Source organism: Tyto alba, unplaced genomic scaffold, assembly GCF_018691265.1.
Source record: "Tyto alba isolate M040663 unplaced genomic scaffold, T.alba_DEE_v4.0 Super-Scaffold_14, whole genome shotgun sequence".
Taxonomy (NCBI): Eukaryota; Metazoa; Chordata; class Aves; order Strigiformes; family Tytonidae; genus Tyto; species Tyto alba.
Window position 1 is genome coordinate 2,287,872 of NW_024881276.1, and position 20,365 is coordinate 2,308,236.

The following is a 20,365-nucleotide window of genomic DNA, read 5'->3' on the forward strand; positions in this document are numbered from 1 at the left end:
AATAGCAGCCAAAAAAACCCCCAGAAGCTCCTTTTCTGTAAAAGAGGTCGGGTTGGGGCTGGCTGCTGCAGCACGCTGCTCTGGCTGCTCCCTGGGTTTGGATGTTCCAGCCTGAAGCCGCAGCACCGCGGTTCTGTTTGCAGTGCCAGGCGCTGGCCGGGACCCGTGAGTTCTTTTTTTAAAAAGGGCCCGGAAATTGGAACGTAATGTCAGCGCTTAAAAAAGGGGCGAGACGGGTAGGTGGTGGTTAAAGTTTGCAAAAGCAGAAAATAAAAAAATTAGCAACGCGGTTTTTAGAAGAACATTTCTACTCTAGGACGCCGTTTTTAGAAGAACATTTCTACTCTAGGCGTGAAGGTTAGAAGTTATTTGGGACCGAGATACTGCTCTGAATTGTCAGTTTTAGTGCTTGCTGTTGAAGAGTATAATTTAAGATTATTACTAGGGCAAAACACAGTTCCCACCTGTGACGCTAAGGCTGCTGCCTGCCTTTGGTGCGTCATACGTGCGGGGCTCAGGGGGGGTGAAGGTGTCAAGCAAGAAAAAGGTTCTTTAAATGCTGGTTGAAGAACGGGATTTGAACTTCCAGGGAATTTGGCGGGCGGGGAGGCTGGCAGGGTGCTGTCACTGCCCCGGGGCTCACTGATGCCGCCCCAACGAAGCGCGCGGGTCCGGGGAGCCAAACTGCCGCGGAGGCACCGAACCCTGAGCTGGTGCCTCCAGTGCCAAGGCAGCGGCCCATCCAAAGAGCAGGTTACAGCTGGGGCCAGTGGAGGCTGTCACGTTACGTCGCAATAGGCACTTGGGCCTCCAGACCCACTGGTTTTGGTGAGAAAGAATGAACAATTTTTTAAAAAGTTACGCCTTTTGGGCACCTCGCTGCCTTTTTTTCCTTTTGGGCAGGAGAAGCGGTTGGAGCGGGTAAAGAGGTTTTAGCTTCCTGCAAGTCTAATGATCCTGTTGAAAAAAAAGAGTAACCTACCTTTGGGAAATGGGAAGCAAACATCCCATCGGCTTAACGTCGGAATTCTCCTAAACTCATACTAAAGGGAGAAAATGATGATGAAACGCGTGTTAATGCTAGTAGTTTTCAGAAGTCAGAAGCCAATTCTCTTCTGAAAGTTAACCGGTGAGAATTAGAACTTTACTCACACCGTGAGTAGATATTTTTAAACAGTTCTTAAACAAAAAAAAAAACGGGGCTTGATTAATTAACCATTTCCATAGCACAGTGCCAAGGCCAAGCCTTGGAGATTTCCTTGGAGAGCACCCGGCGAATCTCCAGCCTCTGTTTTGCTGAGGAATCTCAGTTCTTTTCTTTTCTTCCCTCAAAACGCGGCTCCCTGCCAGCCCGGCACCTGCGCGCAGCTCCTCTGCCACGCTCCTCCCTTCCGCCCGTTGCCGGATTCGCTTCACGTTGCTGTGAAACGCCTGAAAAGAGCTGAGCAGGGGGACAGAAGTGCCGTAACCTGCCCTTGAGTCAGCACGAGGGAAGGGAGGAAAACGGGTCCTCCGGGGCACGCGGTCTCGGTCCCACACGTCAACCAGGGAACGGCTCCAGGAATCCGTACCGCGGGGTGAAACGTGTCGGTGATCCATCTGCGCCCGTTCCAGCCATCTCAGCTCCTCGTGGTTCTTGTCGGGTCGATCCTAACGGCCAACCCGAGCAGCCCCGTCAGGACCCTGCCCTAAGCCAGCAAGAGTTACCGCTTTTGGCTCAGCGGGTGGCTTTAAAATTCACCTTTGACAGCTGCAAAGTTTGACCAAGAGTTTTGCTGACGCAGTGTTTGCATAATACATCAAGTGCAATTAAGCAAATGCTTTCCACGAGTAAATCGTGATTAACGTCCTTAGAGCTTCTCTGCTGGGATGGATTCCACCGGAGTCGAGATTCTTGTAAACAAGAATTCCTTATCTCTTGGTAAACACGGATTTTGGAGCACAGCTATGCGTCACCAACCAAAAATCTGAACCGTGTTGGAAGCTCTCCTTAGGAAAAAGTAAACAGTCCCCCCTTCTAATCAGTCGAAGTACTGCCTTTTGGAAAGATCAAAATACCACCGGTCACCTCCGTATTAAACAACTTTGAAACAATCGCCTTAATTAGCCTTCATTTCCGTGATTACTGATCTCGGAGAATGGTTTTACAAAGAGGAGAAATAATCACCTGACTAGAAAAATTATTCACAAAGCACCAGCAGAGTTTGTTGGTTGGGTTTTTTTAATAAAGGCTAATTAAGCAATTAATGCTCTAATACAAACAATCGGGAATTGATTTCTAAATCTTTTTTTTCTTTTTTTTTTTTTTTTTTTTCCCCCCTACAGAACTCGTTTCCTTACCCTCCACAGCTATTATGTTGACAGCTTCGGAGGAAAATGACACCACCTTAGTACAGGAGAATGCAAAGAGATTTCAAAAACCTTTTACATCAAAGTGTATAAAATTTTAGTCTAGAAAAATACGTGTGGATTGTATAGAGTTACTGTGCTTGGAGACTGAAGAGGACAGCGCACCGCTCAGAGGGCACAGGCACACTGAAAAAAGCGGGTAAGAGTGTTCCTCCAGACTGTTGGCGTGGGGTTGGTTTGTTGGGTTTCTTCTCATACTTGTAGCCTACGGAGGTGCAAAAAGTGTTGTGAGGTGGGAGGTCTAGTTGCTGGCAAGGGACTGATGGATAGGCGGCTGGAAGCAGCGCACGTGTTCCACGGGTGTGCTCTCTCCATCGCCGGATTTCAAATACTTGTCCAAAATAGCAATTATTTCATCGTTCAGAATCTGGAACTTGCGAATTCTCTCAACCATTTTCTTCAAAGGCTGCAAACATCAAAAAAAAAAAAAAAAAAACAACAGACACACAGGCATTGGCTTTGGAGATAAAAAGCCTTAAGACACAAAAGCAGCAAATGCTGTTACTCTCCCAGCAACGTTATGGATGTCTCCCTTCCGCTGCTAATGCAGCGAAAATCCAGGGTGCATTTCGGTTTTGGGCAGTGCTGCTTTTTGTACAGAGAAGGGCAATTTACAGCGGCCTTCTCATAACCCCCGTGCACATACCTGAGAGGGAAAGCATTACGAAAACCCCACGTCCTCAGGAAATCAGAATTCTCACTGACCGGTCATCAAAATCCAGCACTAATGCCTTCCACCTTCTGTTCCGAAAAGCCCTGGTGCCTTCCTTTTCAGCATTTCATTCTGAAAAACGATTGCTGCCTCCATTCTGCAGCCGAGTGACAGGCAGCTCTGGTCTAACCCTTCGCTCTGTTACCGCCGCGGGTGCAAACCAGATGTTTTCGACTCACCACGTTCTTTATAACCTCGTCTTTGCCGTCGTGCTTTTGGACCTTCAGCAGGTGGTAGCAGAAATCCAGCACATCGAAGCGACGCTGCTGCCCCAGAAGCACGATGATCATGCAGCCAGCCCAGTGCAGGCCGTCCCCAAAGCACTGCCTGCGACGGGAAACACACCGCGTCAGGCGCCTCTCACCTAAACCTGCCCGCAGGAAACGCTCCGTAACCGGCCGTTACGCTGAATAATTAACACGTCCCACATTAAGCTACAAACTACTGCAAAATCTCCAGCAAATTAAAGTTCTCTTTCCAGGTACCTCGAGCGACGCCAGCAGATGCTTAACCAAAAAACCAGAAGTCGCGTGCGTGCGTCCCCCCCCCTGGTTTTACACGCAGCAGTTACTCTAAAAAACACCGACACCCCCCCCCCCCCCCGGTGTGACTCCAGCAACGTGACATTTAATTTACAAAGGAAACGGCGCTTTCAAAGAAAACAAAGTGGGAATTGGACCCCACGCCGCTCCCCTGGGCTGGGGGCGTGAAACGGAAACCTGTGCTGCTGCCCCCGTGACCGCTCGGTGAGAAGCACCTTGCAGCTCGACAGTTTTTCAAAGTAAAGGGCGTTGTCAAAATTAGCAAACCCACGAACTGCAGTTCCTGCTTTAGCTCGTCTTAACCTCCACGTGCTCCTTCTTGCTCTTAATTCAGAGGAAACGCTCGTTAGAAATAGGTGCCCAAACGTTCAGCTATTTTGTTTGTGTTTTTTTTTTTTTTTGGTTGGTTGGTTTTTTTTTTTACGTTCAGCCCCCGCAGGGGTGTGACTAGCACCGAAAGCCGCGGGCGAGGGCCTGTCGGTCGTGGGCTCGCTCGCCGTACGCGGGGGTTATTTTCATTAAAGACGCGCCGGTATCTGCGTCCGCAGGCCACGAGGCCCCTCCCAGCGACCCGCGGCCCTTCCCCTCGTTCCCCCACTCGGGGCTCGCGGGTGGGAGGACGCGCGGAGCGGTACGTACTCCACGGTGAACTCGTGCGCCCCCACGGGGATGCAGTAGACGAACTGCATCGCGCTCCAGAGGCGGTGGAATTCCACGCACTCGTCCACGTGCATCACCCCGTTGCTGGGCAGGGGCCCGCGCCAGATGGGGTCGTCCAGGAAGGAGCGGATCCGCGTCAGGATAACCTCAAACATGGAGAGGCCGCAGCAGAGCCGCTCTTTGGTCAGCAAGTCCCCTTCCCTGGCGATCGCTATTTGCTAAGGGGGGGGGGAGAGAAAGAAAGTGCAAAATCCTGCTAGAAGCCGCTTGACTGCAAGGCTATTAAAAAAAAAAAACAAAAACCACAACCCCCCCCAATATATATCTATATATTTTTATATAAAATATATAGATATAAAAATATATAGATACTATATTATTATATTATTTATATTATTATAGCATTTATATTATACATATTATTATACTATTATATTATTTATACTCTATATCGTTATATTATGATGATATTATTTATATTATTTATAAAATATGTATTTATATAAATATACATTTATATATAAAAACATAGATATATATATTTTTATATATATATACACCACCACATTTTTCACTTTCACTTGGTTTATTTTAGCAGCAATTTCTCCTGCCTTTAAGTGAGGTCAGAGGCTGCTGAACTTCAGTTCAGTAGAAAAAAAAAAAAAAAAAAAAAAAAAAAAAACACAGAGAAAATTGTAAAAGCCCTTCCGAGCAGACAGGCTGGAAAGTAAGTGAGGCTAACTGCAGTAATGCTAATTCCAGCCTGGTCCCAGGGAGCTTTAAAGAATTCTAGTTGCCTGAATGGAGTCAGAAAGCAAAACCAAAGAGTTCAGTGCTGTGCTGCTGGCCCGGGCAGGAGCTCCGGCCTGGGCTCTGCTGCTGCTGCTGGAGGTGGGAAAGCTCCCAAGGCGGCACGGGCGGGCCCAGGCAAAAAATCCCGGCGAGGGCTTGTCCCCCCGCGAGCTCTCCCCTGCTGCCCCAGCACCTCCCGGTGCTGCCACGAGCAGCCTGAAGTCTCCCCCAGAGCACTGGGCTCTGCGGTTGCTTCTGGTCTCCTCTCGGTCGCTGGTAAAGTGCTGAGGTCAGCAGGGAACTGATGCAGCCCTCGCCCCGAGAGCGGGGCAGAGAGCGCTGAAGCTGCAAAGGCAGTTCAGGAACGTTCGCCCTTTGGTCAGGGTTTCCAGGAGAGCTCAACTCAGATGACAGCTGATGCTCCAGGAGTTCCTCATCAGCTGGCTGAAAGAGGAATAAATTGTTTCCAAAAAAAAAAAAAAAAATAAAAAATAGATAGATAGATACACACAAAAACCCTGATTGCTTTTGGTGGAATTTGGACCGGGACCTCCCAGACTGGCCCTTGTACAGAGGGTGTCACACAGCAACACACACACAGATCAGCATTTTCCCCCAAACGTGTCACCTCCACTGAAAACTACCAAAAAAAAAAAAAGAAAAAAATATCCCATTGGGTGAACAAGCTGGATGTGCAGGTTGACGTTCTGACACAGCTAGCAGCGCGTGTGAAAGGACAGGCTTTCCAGCGCTCAGCAATTTCTTGAGTTGCCTCTGACACAAATGAGAGATTACCTGGGGCGTGCCTAGCCTTTCAATGAGAGGAACCAAATGTAGTGGAGCGTATTTCGATTCGAGCCTCTTCATTTTAGCGTCAAGTCTTTCGCCCTCTGAAGGGAAGGGGAAAAAAAAAAAAGAGAGCACTGATAAATTGCGATTAACTGAGAAAATTCTGGTTTTCACACCGTATTTATGCAGTGCGGAAGAAAACCAAGTATGCTCTTTTTCTAGGTAATTTCAGTTCTAAACAGCTGGTTAACCCTTCAGTGTACTTTTAGAAAAATACGTATTTTAAAATGTTGCACTGCATGTGCAAACAGAAAGATTTGTAGCAGAATACATTTGATTAATTAACTACATTCAAGAAAGAATCTAAGGCTTTATTATGCTGCTGCTGCTAACGTATTTGAGTCCCACTTGTACTAAGCCAAATAAATTGTCCTCATCATACCTAAAATGCTTGACTCTAGAAGGAGGGTGGAATCTTATATATAGCACGGCTTAAAAAAGCAGTTGGCACCCCCTCATCACTGGCAAGTAGGAAATGTTCTCCGGCAAACAGGAAAATACTGTTCCCAGTGGTCTGGTTAGTTTTAGGCAGCGATGCAAGTAGCTGTGGTGAGTCTGAACGTATCCTCAACGATTTTTAGCTGTCGGGGTTTCTCCGAGCAGAGCAAATCAGCTGCTCTGGCAGCAAGAAAAGGAGAGGAAAGGCGGCAGAGGAGCAACGCGGAAAGAAGCGAAGCGTGAAGGGGGGGGGAAAAAAGCAGCTCGCTTTCTGACGATGGAGGATGAGGAAAGCAGATATATCAAAGGAAGCAATCCTGCAAGCACTCACCACGGCATGCCCCATTTGGTTAAAACGCACATGAAAAGCCTCCCGGGATTCACTCACTCTGCTGACAGACGTCCTACACCCTGTACGATCAAGCCCACCCCGTGTGACTGTCAGTCGTGGAGGCTGAACAGCACCTTTGGCAAAGCCTCTCCTCACACCCACGCAGAGGGGTCATGCCACCCTGGGCATCATCCATCCCCTCACAGCATTCCTCCTCCTCCTCTTGTCATTTGCACTAAGCATCGCTAAGAAACACGGATTTTTATTTATATTTTTTTTTTTTTTTAAAGCCAGCCAGCCAAACAGGCCTGAACTCTGTTACCTCCGTCCTGTACCTAACAGCGGTGCTGGCAAGGATGGCTGGGGATGGTCGCTGAAACCGCACCGACAGGCAAGAAAAGTAGAAAGCGTTACCCCAAGGGAGGTGTTTCCACTCAGCCAGTACCTTTGACGTGAACCCTGGGCAGGATATTTTGGAACGGCGCCGCGTGCAGCAGGTCACACACTTCTTCCAGGGACTGGAACAAAAAGGAGAGGAGAGGCGGTTAGGCCCGGAGGCTCCCCACAGCACGCCGTCGCGGAGACGCCAGAGGGCAGCCAGCCTCCGGCCCCACCGCCCCGAGCCGCTCCCGCAGCCGGTTTGATTTCTCCGGGTTACCCCGGAGCCCCGAAGAAACTCCGGCAGCTCCGCTCCCGCCCTCAGCCGGCAGTTTGTAAAAGAACGTGGATGAAAAAGACTAACGCAGCGGGAGAAATTCCAGAGCGGGCGCGGCAGACGGGCCCCTGCGCAGACGGACGGAGCCGGGGAGGAGAGGACTCGGCCGCTTGGGTGTTTTTCCCAACCCCGTACCCCACGGTGGGGGCATCGCCCCGCCAGGCGGGCTGAGACACAGGACAGCCGTGGTGAACCACCTCTCGGGAAGGATTCCACGTCTTTAGCGACAGAGGGGACGAAGACGGGTGCCTCTTGGGTTCTTGGCCGCTGCACGTGCGTGCAGAGGAAACGCAGAGACGGCCAGGAGCAGGGCGCGTGGCTTCGCTAAGCCCCTCTCCTCGTTTTTCGGAGCAGGGGCCCTGCTCATTTGCAATCCCTCAGCGCTCCTATTAGAAGAGCTGCTCACCAGCCTCACCCTCGGCAAGGCCAGGGTACCGGGGCCCACGTGCCTTTCCCGGGTCTAATTCCTTGACGTCAACACCACGAAAACGCCTGTGCTAGGAAGTCAAGACCCACCCGCCAGCAGAAATGCACTACGGACCTGTTTTTCACCGGGGTAAAGTCTAGTTTAGTTCCGATGGGTGACCACAATGGAAAAATACTGAAATACGTGACAGGACATCCGGGCACCACCGAGGACAAAAAAAAGAGGAAGGGCAGGGAGCAAAGGCGTGTGTCTAGAAACTGTCACCGAGGTGGCATCCCAGAGAAGGCACACCCCCCGAGCAATCCCCCTGGGAGCTAGAGAGGGCCCTCACCTGCCTGCCCATTCACCACGTACGCTCTCAGCCTGAACCTGAAGTAATCTCATTTTTTTTTTCAGCTGTCCCATCACTGACTACGGGGTCGCTGCTTGCCACCTGGCCCTCCGGCCACTCTCCACCGTGAGGGAGGGATCCCCTAACACCGCGAGCAGAACTCTGAGGAACAGCGTGTCTTCGTTGCCTGAGCTAACATCAACAGCTTCAACGCACCCCAGAGAAGGAGCCTGAGGTGAGGGTTTGTTTTCGTGCAGTGGCAGGCCCCCGGGCTGCTGGTTGGCAGTCAGCAGAGGTGTTTAGGCGACGGGCAGCCCGGCCTCTGCGGCAGCGCGTGCGCGCACAGCGTGGGCAGGTTGCCCCGTACGCAGGGGCAGGGAGGAGACTCCCCACCCAAGCCTCCAAGGCACGACGCAGGGAAAGGAAGGGCAGACAGAGCACTTGTTGCTTGTCTGGTCCCTAATAAATGCCCACCTTTCCCTCCGTGAGCACCCAAAAGCATGAAGACAAAGGAATTCCACGTCTGGCCGGTTTGGTGGAAGAGCAGATAGTAGTAACGCGGAGGAAGAGTGGGAAAAGAAAACGAGAGGTAGGGATAAAGAGCAATTGTAGCAGCGGGCGGCTTTGCATGCTGTGAGGTAGAGGCCAGGCGTCTAGGAAGCAGCTGAAAGACTGGACGTGTTTCACAGCTTCCTCCAAACTAGGACAGATGACTGTCTGGCAGAGCGGGTGCCGCTGGCAGCCATCCAGGCGGCGAGAGGGATGTCCAAGGAGGGTCCCCGTTAACCTTGGGATGTTTCAGGTGACAAGAGGAATGGAAAATAACAGTACAGGCCACACAACTCATCGACAGAAAGAAAGCACCCGTCCTGCGACTGACAGGAGTGCTCTATAAGATCGTAATTTATGATGAAGCTCACAATATTGGATCCTCAGGTACCGTACACAAGGCAATGTCTCTCACCCAGGAACGTTAGGCATCCCTGCTCCCTTGCAGACATGAAAGCAAGACTGTAAGGGATCAGAGCAGGGAACTGTTCCTACCCATCTGCCCACCAGCAACACAAAACTTGCAGGTGTCAGCCTCGTTATTTATGACGTTAGTAACAAAAATTGGAGAGCACATTTTGAGGGACAGATGGGTTTCAAACTAGCACAGCAGGCACCTACCAGACTCTGCTCAATGAGGAGGCAAAACAGGACGGCGTTTCCCACTTCCCGCAAATTCTGGAAGCAGACAGTCTTCAGTTCTGCGTATTCGACGATGTCCTTCAACTGGTGGTGAAAGAACTCCAAGATGCCTGAAATCAAAAGAGAAGCAAAAAAAATGAAATCTCGGGAGCCAGAACGAAATCTACGGGTGACCACGCAGGCATACCTGTTCCCTGGGGAAAGCAGACAAAAGATTCCGATCACGTGCGTAAGAGTCATAAGGATCAGGGCTAATTTTTCTTTCTGCCTCAAAAGCACACCAATTTTCTAACCAATTTGCCTATTCAAAGCAAATGTGCATAAATACACTGTATCAGAGCACACCTAACCCGGAGTGCAGGTCTCTCCGCGTAGCAGCACGTGGGTTTTTATCTCCAGATAGGCAGCCTAGAGGAAACTGGAAGGAGCAGTATTTAAATACATTAAAAAAAACAGAGGTGATGAAGTGTGAAGCCAATGCTGTGCTGACCTTTTTAGCTGGATAAATTGTGCAAAAGGGAGTACCTAGCTCCTCACTCCTAGAAAAGGGAACCAGTATCAGAGGTAATAAAATAACTTCCAGGAGCGGGAAGAGAGACCAAGGCCTGTCGTGGTTTGGGCCTGGTCGGCAGCCAACCACAATGCAGCAGCTCTCCCTCCCTTCCCCTCCAGTAATGAGAAGGGACAGAGAGCCAGGCTTGGGGTTCGAGATAGGACTGGGATGGGGAAAAATCCCCCTTTATGATCACGAGCAAAAGGCAGACTCGTTAGGGGAAGAAAAAAAAGAACATACATTTATTACAGACACTAACAACACATAACAGAGTAGGACAGTGAGAAGCATTGCCACATCTTGAGAACACCTTCCCCCCACCCCTCCCTTCTTCCCGGGCTCAGCTCTGCTCCCGATATCTCTACCTCCTCCCCCAGGGGCGCAGGGGCAGGGAATGGGGGGTGCAGGCAGCGCTGCCACTTCCTTCATCTTCGGTGAGGGGAGTGTCCGGAACTTGTTCCTCCTGCTCCATCGTGGTCCCCCTCTCACAGGAGACAGTCCTCCACAAACTTTCTCCGACATGAGTTCCTCCCACAGGCCACAGCGTTCCCCACACTGCTCCGTTGTGGGTCACTAACTTCCTCCAACTGGATTCCCTTCCCGAGCTGCTCCGGCGTGGGACTCCCCCGCATGCTGCAATCCTCCCAGCACTGAATTACAGCAGCGGGGCTGCCTTTTCCCATGAGACGCCGGCCTTCTTCGGGCACAGAACCTTGATCATTCAGGCCAAGCAGGAGCCACAGGCCATAAATCAATGTCTGCTCCACCGTAGATCTCCATGGGTGACGGGGGGGGGCCGCCCTGCTGTCTCCCCACAGGATACAGGGGGGTCTCTGCTCCGGCACACCTCCCCCCTCCTTTCTTCCTCCGTTCCTCCACTGACCTTGGTGTTCACGCAGCTGCAGCAACTCCTCCTCACCAGTCCCACTGCTCCTCACCACGTCCCTTCTTAAATACGTTCTGGCAGAGGCGCAGCTGATGGGCTCAGTTTTGGTGCAGAGGTGGAGCTGACTTGGAGCTGGGGGAGCTCCGAGAAGCTTCTCACAGGGGGCCGCCCCTATAGCCCCCTCCCCTGCCACCAAAAAACTCCACCACTCACTCACCCCAGGACATTCCTGCTCCAGCCTCTGCCCCCCAAGCCTGCCGCACCGCCCGGCGCGTTCCGTTCTATTTTCAAGGCTGGCAGAGGCAGCGAGGAGCAGAGCGCTCAAGATACGGGGAACAGGGGCGGTGGCAGGCTGCGGCTCCGATGGTGCCCCAGACGGCCCGAGGTGACGGGCGACCTCACAAAACCATTAAACACAGAAACCACAAGTCAAGCTCCGCTTGCAAGGGGTACGTCAGGCCCTGCCGACAAGCACAGTCAGAACACCGGTTTTGCCTAAGTTTTGCCAAAAGCTGTTAAAAAACTGCTGAAGTTACGATTTTTTTTTCAAACCCACATTATTTCCATAAACGTATGTCTTTTCCACCAAACCTCCCCCAAGCAACAGTGACACATAACTTGCTGGTGGACTTCCAGTTCCTTCCCCGCCAGCCCCAGAAAGGCTGTGCAGTCCCTTGGTCAGAGACGAGCCCAGGAAGCCGCAGGCTCGGCAGCTTCTGCAGAGACCTGACCTGGTTAAAGCCGTGTGCAGGATGGGTGAGGAAGAGCAGAGAACTACAGTAGGTCAGACAGCTCTCTGGCTCTTTACAGGTTAATTTTTATCAGCATTTTTCCATCTGTCTGCCTAAGCCTGGCCCTTCCAGCAAGCCACCCAAAACCTCGACTAATGACGGAGGAAAAGACATTGTGCAAAGCTTTCTGAATTGTGTGCTACATATGGCAGCTCATTTCCATTACACTGAATTAAGTCAGTTAAATCTCCACCCAATCCCATCTAAAGCAATTGAGAGAAGATGAGGAAAGAGAGCACAGATGCCCACCACCACCTTCCCATGCGTTCCTGGGATGCAACGGATGAACACTTCCCATGCAGGAGATCAGGCCTCGGTGTTTACCCAGCAAGGCAACGGCGGAGAAAGGAGCACATAAACATAAAACACAGCCTGAAGCACGTCTATTCCAAGGAAATCCCTCAAATTCAGCAGAAGAACTTGAAAATATACAGCGAAGGCGGGAAGTGTGTAGCTAACCCAGACGCTTCTACAGAAAGCCTCACGTCATTAAAATGAGTAACACGAAACACCAGCAAAGTGCACGGTGAGGGGATGCAGGGCTGGGTCTTGCATCTCAAAGAGGTGTGTGCCAAGAGAAAATCCGCAGCAAACGAGTGGTCCCACATGCATTCGGTGGAGATAAATTTCAGACCTAACCTGCAGCAGTTTAGCAACTCAACAGAAAAACAGAACTGACAAACTACTGGAGAAAGGTCAGACGTAGTAAGTTCTTGCTGAGCGTGATCTGTTCAAAGAAAACACATTTAAATCTAGCTAGAAAGCAAACAGGTCATGCCAATGCATCACCAACTCCCTCCTCCCTGTAACATGGGGACCGTGCGATGAAAAAGCTCTGGAAAAGACTCTCAGTGTTCATTCAACGCTGCGGTATAAAGGCCAGTTGCAACCCCCAGGTGCATGAGCAGCAGTGAGCACTTGGGTTTGTTGTTCAAACACACCTGCACGCCATGGCGATGGGATGCTGCAGTGCTGAATACCAGGACGCCTATTTTAAAGATGAGGTTGAAAAGGCAGAGTGATATGGCAGGACATTTTTCACAATTCTCGATGCTAGGAAAAAAAAATGCCGAGTGAGGGAATTGAAGCCAGTTTTACCACAAGCCTACAGTGTGCTTAAGTTACACGCCCTAGTATTTTCCTTTGTGTTTGTTGAGGAAAGAGCTTCCACACCTTGCAAGAAAGGTCTTCTAAGGATCAGCTGCTAGAAGTCAAGTCAAATACTTTCCTCACACCAAGACTTTCTGGAAACAGAAGTCCTTTGTGCTATCCTGGACTGAGGTCTGTGCCATAGAGGAAATCAAACTAGAATATCTAACAACGCTTCTGGTCTTAGCATCCACAGCACGTACACAGAGATGGATGGAGAACCAACAGAAGGGGCTTGAAGACACCCCGAAACACAGTGAGTAACTGCAGACTTCTCCACACAGTCACCCTGGGAAGAAAGCACTACCTGAGCAAGTAGGATATTGGTGACAAGGACAGACACGGGGATGTTCTTCCCTTTAGCTTGTAAGGCAAGTGGGGAGCAACTCGGTGAGAAACAGATGCTGAGCAGAGCAGCAAGGATGATTCTGCTCCTGCAACACGGTAACAACCATCAGACGCGGCAGGGATGGAAAACAGGAGGGGTTTCAGATTCCCCTCGATCCCCCCACCCAGCCTGTGGATTTTGTGGGGAGTTTCAGAAAAGAGATTGGTGTCTGGGAAGATGACGAGAAAATTTTATCAAGGTTATATGGGCAGTGAAATCCTGAGAATAACCCATGTCACCTACAGCAAATACAAAGGAGCGAGATGGCACAGAGAGAAACCAGGAGCAGCACGGAGGACTGTGACCAGCAACAAGGAACTCATACCGAAGGTGTGACTGAAACAAAGCAAGACTGTAAGTCCACCCAAAACCAGCAGGATCGCAGAAGTCAAAGAGGCTTGAGGTTCATACCAGAAAAATTACATGTTGTCTTTTACAGTCACTCCAGGTGACAGAGTTCCTCTTAAAGTCCTTAACAAAGATCCTTATTTCATCACCCAAAGCCCCAGTCTTCATATACAGATATATAAATACACACGCCCCCACACGGGTATTCATGAACAAATCGTGTCATTATTTTGAAAATACGGCGCCCGGTACTTAGCGGGCACGGTTCCCAACGCTGCCATCGATGGTGCACTACGTCCCCTTGGGCGAAGGGCCTGATTTACTGGGAAAACAGATGACAGTTTAGAGCTACATAGGCTGTTCTGTGATGGGACAGAAACGACACCGAAAGCGTGATCCGCTCCCCGGTGGAGTCCTGTGGCAGAAGCACATCATCATGTCGTCATTAATGTTTGAGCAGTGGCATTCCTGATTACACCTCCTTACACCCCACAGTACACAGAACTGTAGCTTTATGAAAGACTATGTAGGCATACTGAAGCGTTGGAAAAAGAACAAGCGTCTTAGGAAAGTTTATTTCACTTCTCTGCCTGCAACCTTCCTCCTTCCCCTAATTTTATTTGTAGGTACAATTCATAAGTTACTGAATCAGTCATGTATACACAGCATTCTGCAAGGCAAATGAATCAAGGTTTTTTGCTTCTTCTCTCCAAGAAAGCAATTTTAACTAAACCCCTCTCTTTCTGCAGATGGGATGACGTTAGGTGTCATAATAATTGATGTTATAATCCCAGTTTCTGATTTACACAGATCTCAACAGAAGCACAGGCTGCTGATGTAAAATAGATCCAGTAAAGCATAGGCGATTAGTAAAGGATTAGGTTCCATCTCTGCTTCCAAAATCCTATCTCAACAGCACTCAAACAGCAGATGCCAGGTTTCAGCTGTGCACCCTGTACACTAATTAATTTAGGAAGCCAGACCAAATCAACACATGCGACGCAAAGCTGGTTGGATTTCTTTCCTTTGTTTTATACAAAATGAAAGGTCTCCTATCTCATTTCACACCTACAGACTCAAATGAAACACGCTTGGGCTTGTAGCAGTTCTGGTGCCTCAAAGATTAGGACATTAATTCCAGAGCCGAATTTCTGACTAACAACAAACTGGATCTTGAATAGAATTCTTGATCTAGTTGTGCTTTGGGTTATTTTCTGCAGAGTACTGACTTGGCTATTGTCAAGTAAAATCCGCTAATCTGCAAAAGCAAAGCTGCTCCCAAGAAATTGGGTCCTATAATGACCTTCAGTTTATGTTCACTTTCATACAAACATTCAAATGCTAGCTACAAATACTTCTTTGGCTCACGGGAGACATCGTTAACTCTGCATATTAGCAGTCATACCATCCCTTCCAACAGAAATGTTCGTAAGGTTTAAGCACATAAAGGTATCTGGGAATTATGATCATGGAGCCTGTGCGCTGTGGTTATTCTGCTAGAAAGAAATATCCCATTGTTCCGCACATCTAGTGAGTCCTTACTGCCCTTTTGCAATCACCTCGGTGATTTGGGTAGCCCCCAAACTCTTTCAAATGGTCTGTGACTCCCTCCCAAATATTTCTGCAAATCTTTCGGAAAAAAACTGTGAATAAATTCCTTTCACACCCTTCCCTGTGCGGACTCAAACCATCATGCCCCCGCCAGGAAATTAACTTAGTCTCCTACTCATCCAAGTTTGATCAAAAACCTGGGATAACGGGAAGCATTACTGGCCTTTCTGCTGCGCCCAGCCTCTAGCCACTACCAGACTCCGACCCAAAATACTCCAGGGAAAAGGAGGGGTGGAAGAAAGCCTGGGGTTTGCCAGCTCGCCGTGCCGGAGCAGCTCAAGGAGGTGTTGCCAGCAGCACAATCAGCCCAGGGAGAGAGGAGAACACCGCGGCCGGCAGCACGGGGCGCAGGGAGGCTTCCCCACGCTGCCGGGCGAACGCAGCGGGTTTTGAGAGATCATGGCCTGCTGTAATCAGTGTTTTGCCCCGCACCAGCTTTGGGTGTTTTCTTTCTTTAATTTTTTTTTAATGTTTTATTTTTTTAAAGAAGAAACATGGGAATGCTATATTTAAGAAAAAAAAAATACACCATTAGGCTGCTTTCTCACAAAATTTAATATCTTGCTAAGCTCAGCTATTTTTTAAAAAAGGCTTTCTTTTGGAGGGGTGATATGCCAGTGACAAAAACCTAAGCCTCATCTCACAGCAGAGCTGACAAACAAGTTTCCTCATCATGTCCAGTGACACTTCAGAGTGGTAGGACATGAAATACTCATTGATCAAAAGCAGGAATGTCGCATTCAAATACTCAAAAAAAAGCAGAAAAAACCCGCTACCTCCAAGATGAAATTTCAGGTTTAAACTCTTAGAGGCTGATATTCCTTTAAGAGCGTTAGCAACTTTCAAAGGTCCCTTTAAAAATCCTTATGCTTAATGTATTTTTAGACAAATATTTTTATGACTACCAGATGAGCAAGTTCCCCAGTGATTTCAACTGTTCCTATGGAAACAAACTCATTGGCAAACAGGAGCCCTGAACAACTCTGATGCCACTGTCTGCACCCTGCTCCTTTTAGCAGGAATAAATCACTGCTTAGAGATCCACAGGTCTAGAGTGCTGATTGTGTACGGCTCAAGGAACTGCAGTCAACAGAGTCCAAACCAAGCTCTCCAGATGAAAAGTCAGAAGCGTACGGAATAGCTAGGGGCTTACCTACTGTACATACTGACATCACTTTGCATATAGAGAATGGGCTCAGGAAATTCATTCTGAATTGATAAATGCACGTCACATCAAGACAGATGAAAATCTACATATTTAATCTGAAGATGGGAATCACAGTTTTGCTCTGTATGTGTAGGTAGTGCCAGTTATAAAGAAGTGATTAAAAGATTTGTTATGATAGAATAGAAGCAGCGTAGAGACCTGCTCCGTAGCACTCAGACTTGCTACTACAGCTACTGACTCCTTCAGGAAGCTTTCAGGGGCAGAGGAGGGAACAGACAACAGTTGGCATGTTTTAGCTCGCATTTTCTGCGGCGAACCAAGTAAACAAGGTGCGGCAAAGATTGCTGCAAGGGAGAATACAGCACAGAAAGGAGAGGACAGGGATTCCAATCAAGCACGGTTTGAGCCTGCCCTTCTTTGTACAATCTGGCAGTTCCCCTCGAGATGCCAAGCGAAGGCTAAAATCTACAGCACGTCCCCACTGCAGAGAACGTTTTCTTTTAGCAGTCAGAGCTGCTCCACAGGCAGGCAGCTCCGTGGCGGGGAGGCATCAGAGGGTGGGATGCGATTCTCCGGTGATGTGAGAGAGGAACGGAGGTGCCCTGAGCTTCCACGCCCCTCTTTGGTGCCTTCAAAAGGAAAGGGAGAGGCAGCGTGACAGTGCTATAAAGGCTGTCTCTGGCATTTATTGGAAGAGACTCTCTGGGAGGTTATTAAGTGTCCACTGCTAGAAATAGAACAGGAAAAATACACTTGTCACAAAAAAACCTGTCAGGAACAGGAGCAGTGAAGGAGCAGAGAATCAGGCGGGTTTTTGAGATCCAGTCCAATTCTAGTTGCTGTGATCTTCCATCGTAAAGCCAAGAGTTACTCTGATCTCTTGGTACAGTAGGCATCTAAACATATGGGACTTTTTTTGCAAGAGTAAATACACAGGCAAAGCAGTTTGCGATCTCTACAAAACAGGAAAGTGATGAAGGACTTTAAAATGGTTTCATCAATCCTTTGGAGGCTACCACAGCACAAGTAAAGTTTTGCCTTTCCTATAGGATGGATGCATTTTAGCATCAAGAGGAAGTTTCTGCTTAAGTCCCTGGGCATCTCCTGCCAAATACAGGTGAGGATTTTTGGCAAGAGACTACGAGCTTCCTAATGTCACCTGTAGCATCACAGACCCTGGTGATGCATAATCTATATTTGAGACTATGTACTGCTTTTGGGGTCAGACCTTAATGAGTCGCTAAAAACCTCAGATAGCAGTATAAAAATAATCTAACTACCGTGATTCATCCATTTGTATGTTCCAGGCAGAAAAACAGGAAGGAAACACTTAGTAAGTCCTTGATTTCTTTTAACATTGGTAATAAGCGTCAAGCAAGCTGTGGGAAGCAGAAAAAAACCCAACCTCATTCCAGTTGGAGTGGCATTTAATAAACCTAAGCAACTCTGGAAAAATAAAGATATATCAGGAAGTGGGTGGCACATGGAAGGATTAATTTGTGTTAATTAGAAGTTGTGGAGGAGGAATATTTTGAAGGGGGGAAAGCAGTTTCAGAATTTCGGTGAACAATGTGAAAAATATTAATTAGCCAATTATTTCTCCACAGTGGCAAGCAGCTTTCAAAATCATTTCTTCATCTGCAACTGTCACACCTCCCGTTAAGCGGTTAAGATGTGCCCCACACATAACTATTCTGGCAGGACCAGTTTGCTTCTCAGCAGTATCACTCCTTTTATCTTACATTTGGTAAGGGCAAAGGAAGAGGGAATAGAGGCTTTTCCAGAGAATCAGGGTTATCTCAATTAGATATTTAAACAGAAGAAGTGTGAGAGGCTAACTTGCGAAGGGAAAAGCTCAGCATGCTTATGAAAAAGACTAGAAATAGAAACCGTTGCGAACATCCCAGCTCAAGATTAATTATGTCATAAAGCTGTCTATATACAGACTGTCATCCTTTTATTTGCCCTACGCACAGAAGTCTTAAAACTTTATTAAGTACTTTCAGAAAGCCCAGCATTCGATGATTCTTGTTATGAAAAAAAAAAACAAAACCAAACCAAAACAGAGTAAGTGTTGTTATTATTGGGAGAAAGAAGAGAGGGAGGGAAAGACAGAGGTACACATGATCCAGAATATAGCGATTAGTATCATTTTATTAACAAGACAAAGGTGAACTAACCTGGAGAACCATACTCATGTCTTGGTAATCTGCAGATCTTCGGCATCACTTCCATTAGGGTCTTGACATACTGAAGGATCGTCCCTTGTAACTGAGAGAAAACAGATGTGTGTAAACACGTCAGTGTTACTGAACTAAGAAACTTTACAACAAATTGCATTCCAACTACACGTGACTTGAACAAGCTCTAAAAATCTTGCCTTTAATTCTGTCAGTCATCATCTTCAAAAAGGCAACTTTTGAATTAATGCGGTTGTATGGCATTCGCCAACGTTTGCTACAGGAAGAGTGGCACAACAGCTAAGGCCAGGAAGGTAGGAAAGAAGAAACCACGTCACTCTCCTCTTGCAGACTGTCTCTACTGTCTAACCAACTTTTAGATTTTTGGTAAAAAAAAGTTTCGTTTGAATGCTCTCAAAAGCAACAAGAGGCAAATCCTTAGTACTCGGTACGTTTGTAACAGCTCCAGCTGGCTCTTCCGGACATACCAAATAAGACACAGTCCCAGCCTACAGTCAGTCTGCCTTCCTCCCACTAGACACCTATCTCCTATCTGTCTCCTTACCTCGGAGCATCTGCATCGGGCATGAGCAGGCCACCTCCCCCCAGACCTTTTAACCGTCTTTATAAATATCCAAGCTTCCGACGTTATCGTTAACGAATTGAGATTATTTACCATCTAAATAAATAATTTTAAAAATCCCCCCCAAAACCAACATGACCCCACAAAAAATATCCAGTGTTTTCCTCTTTCCTTGAAGATTAAACTACAGCACCCATTCCAGCAAGCTCCAGGCTTACCAGAATATCAAAAATGTACTTAGAACATTGTGGGAATTACTGTAATCAAACTGCCAAACGTGTCAAGTGTCTGAAGTGAGATTATAAATACTACATCTATCCCCAGTATAGTTGGATTATTTGGGCAGCATGGTCCTTACAGGAAACGGGGACAAGGAGGAAAAGACCATTTCTTTGGTTTAGACTCAACTGCAATGCATTAGGACTGTATACACAGATAATATAATATATATTATAATATATAATATATTATATAATAATATAGCAAACAGCCAGCCCCTCCGCTTCTTCCTCGTTACAGAAAAGGCCCTTTCCTATACAAGACACCCAGGCTGTATGGTAACTTCTTCAGTATTTGGGCTGAGGACTCTTCTAAACAGGCTTGATGCTATCCAATGCTAGATCAAGCACAGAGATAAAACCTTCCTTGTTACTAAGGTGTCATCTGTCAGCGATGTTATTAACGAAGGCCCTGACGTTAGGCAAGGCAGAAAGCACACCACAGCTGTTCTCAAAAAATACTGAGACAGTGAATTTACAGTACAATCTTTAAGTTGAAATCGACTCATTTGAAACATTCATACTTTTCCAGAATTTACCCAGGACCTAACAGCATAGATCTCCACAAATTAATTAATCTCCAGTGAAGAACCCAAGGTTTTCAAAACACTGCTCAGGCTATTGCTCTCACAAGACATTGAGTACTCTCAAGCATAGCTTATACTGAACTTCAACGGAAGTAACATTTTAATTAGCTTTATCTGAGATCTTGCTTTCCCTCTGTTTTTCTTGAGACATTTCCTACCAGAAACCACTTGGAATTGCAGAAAATGGAAGACAAGTGGCATACCAGGCTCTTGACAACTTTCAGCAACTCCTCCATCACCACAGCAATACCCTGATACCCAAGAAGTCTACAGATGACTTTAAAGTGAGGGGGACCAACGAAATTCCTGTAGTTGCTGTAGATGCTGGAATATGCCAGATTCAATGCCTAAAAGGAGAGAACAGACATGATTAATGACCATTTCAGCTGACTGCATCTTTGTAATAATCTCATTTAAACATCATTTTAAAGCATATCAGAAATAAA

General features: G+C 47.7%; 1 protein-coding gene across 6 annotated transcripts in view; it reads right to left on the bottom strand.

Moving 5' to 3' along the window:
* Positions 1–2,256: 2,256 nt before the first annotated feature.
* Positions 2,257–20,365, bottom strand: part of CYFIP1 (cytoplasmic FMR1 interacting protein 1) — a 79,059-nt gene continuing 60,950 nt past the window's right edge. For all 6 annotated transcript variants that reach the window (XM_032982472.2, XM_042788948.1, XM_032982468.2 and 3 more), the window contains 8 exons: positions 20,123–20,266; positions 18,472–18,562; positions 9,377–9,507; positions 7,179–7,251; positions 5,911–6,005; positions 4,303–4,541; positions 3,301–3,448; positions 2,257–2,815 (listed from right to left, as the gene is read on the bottom strand). In XM_032982472.2, the coding sequence (XP_032838363.1) occupies positions 2,651–2,815; positions 3,301–3,448; positions 4,303–4,541; positions 5,911–6,005; positions 7,179–7,251; positions 9,377–9,507; positions 18,472–18,562; positions 20,123–20,266 (1,086 nt within the window). In that variant the 3' untranslated portion in view covers positions 2,257–2,650. The remainder of the gene's footprint in view (positions 2,816–3,300; positions 3,449–4,302; positions 4,542–5,910; positions 6,006–7,178; positions 7,252–9,376; positions 9,508–18,471; positions 18,563–20,122; positions 20,267–20,365) is intronic.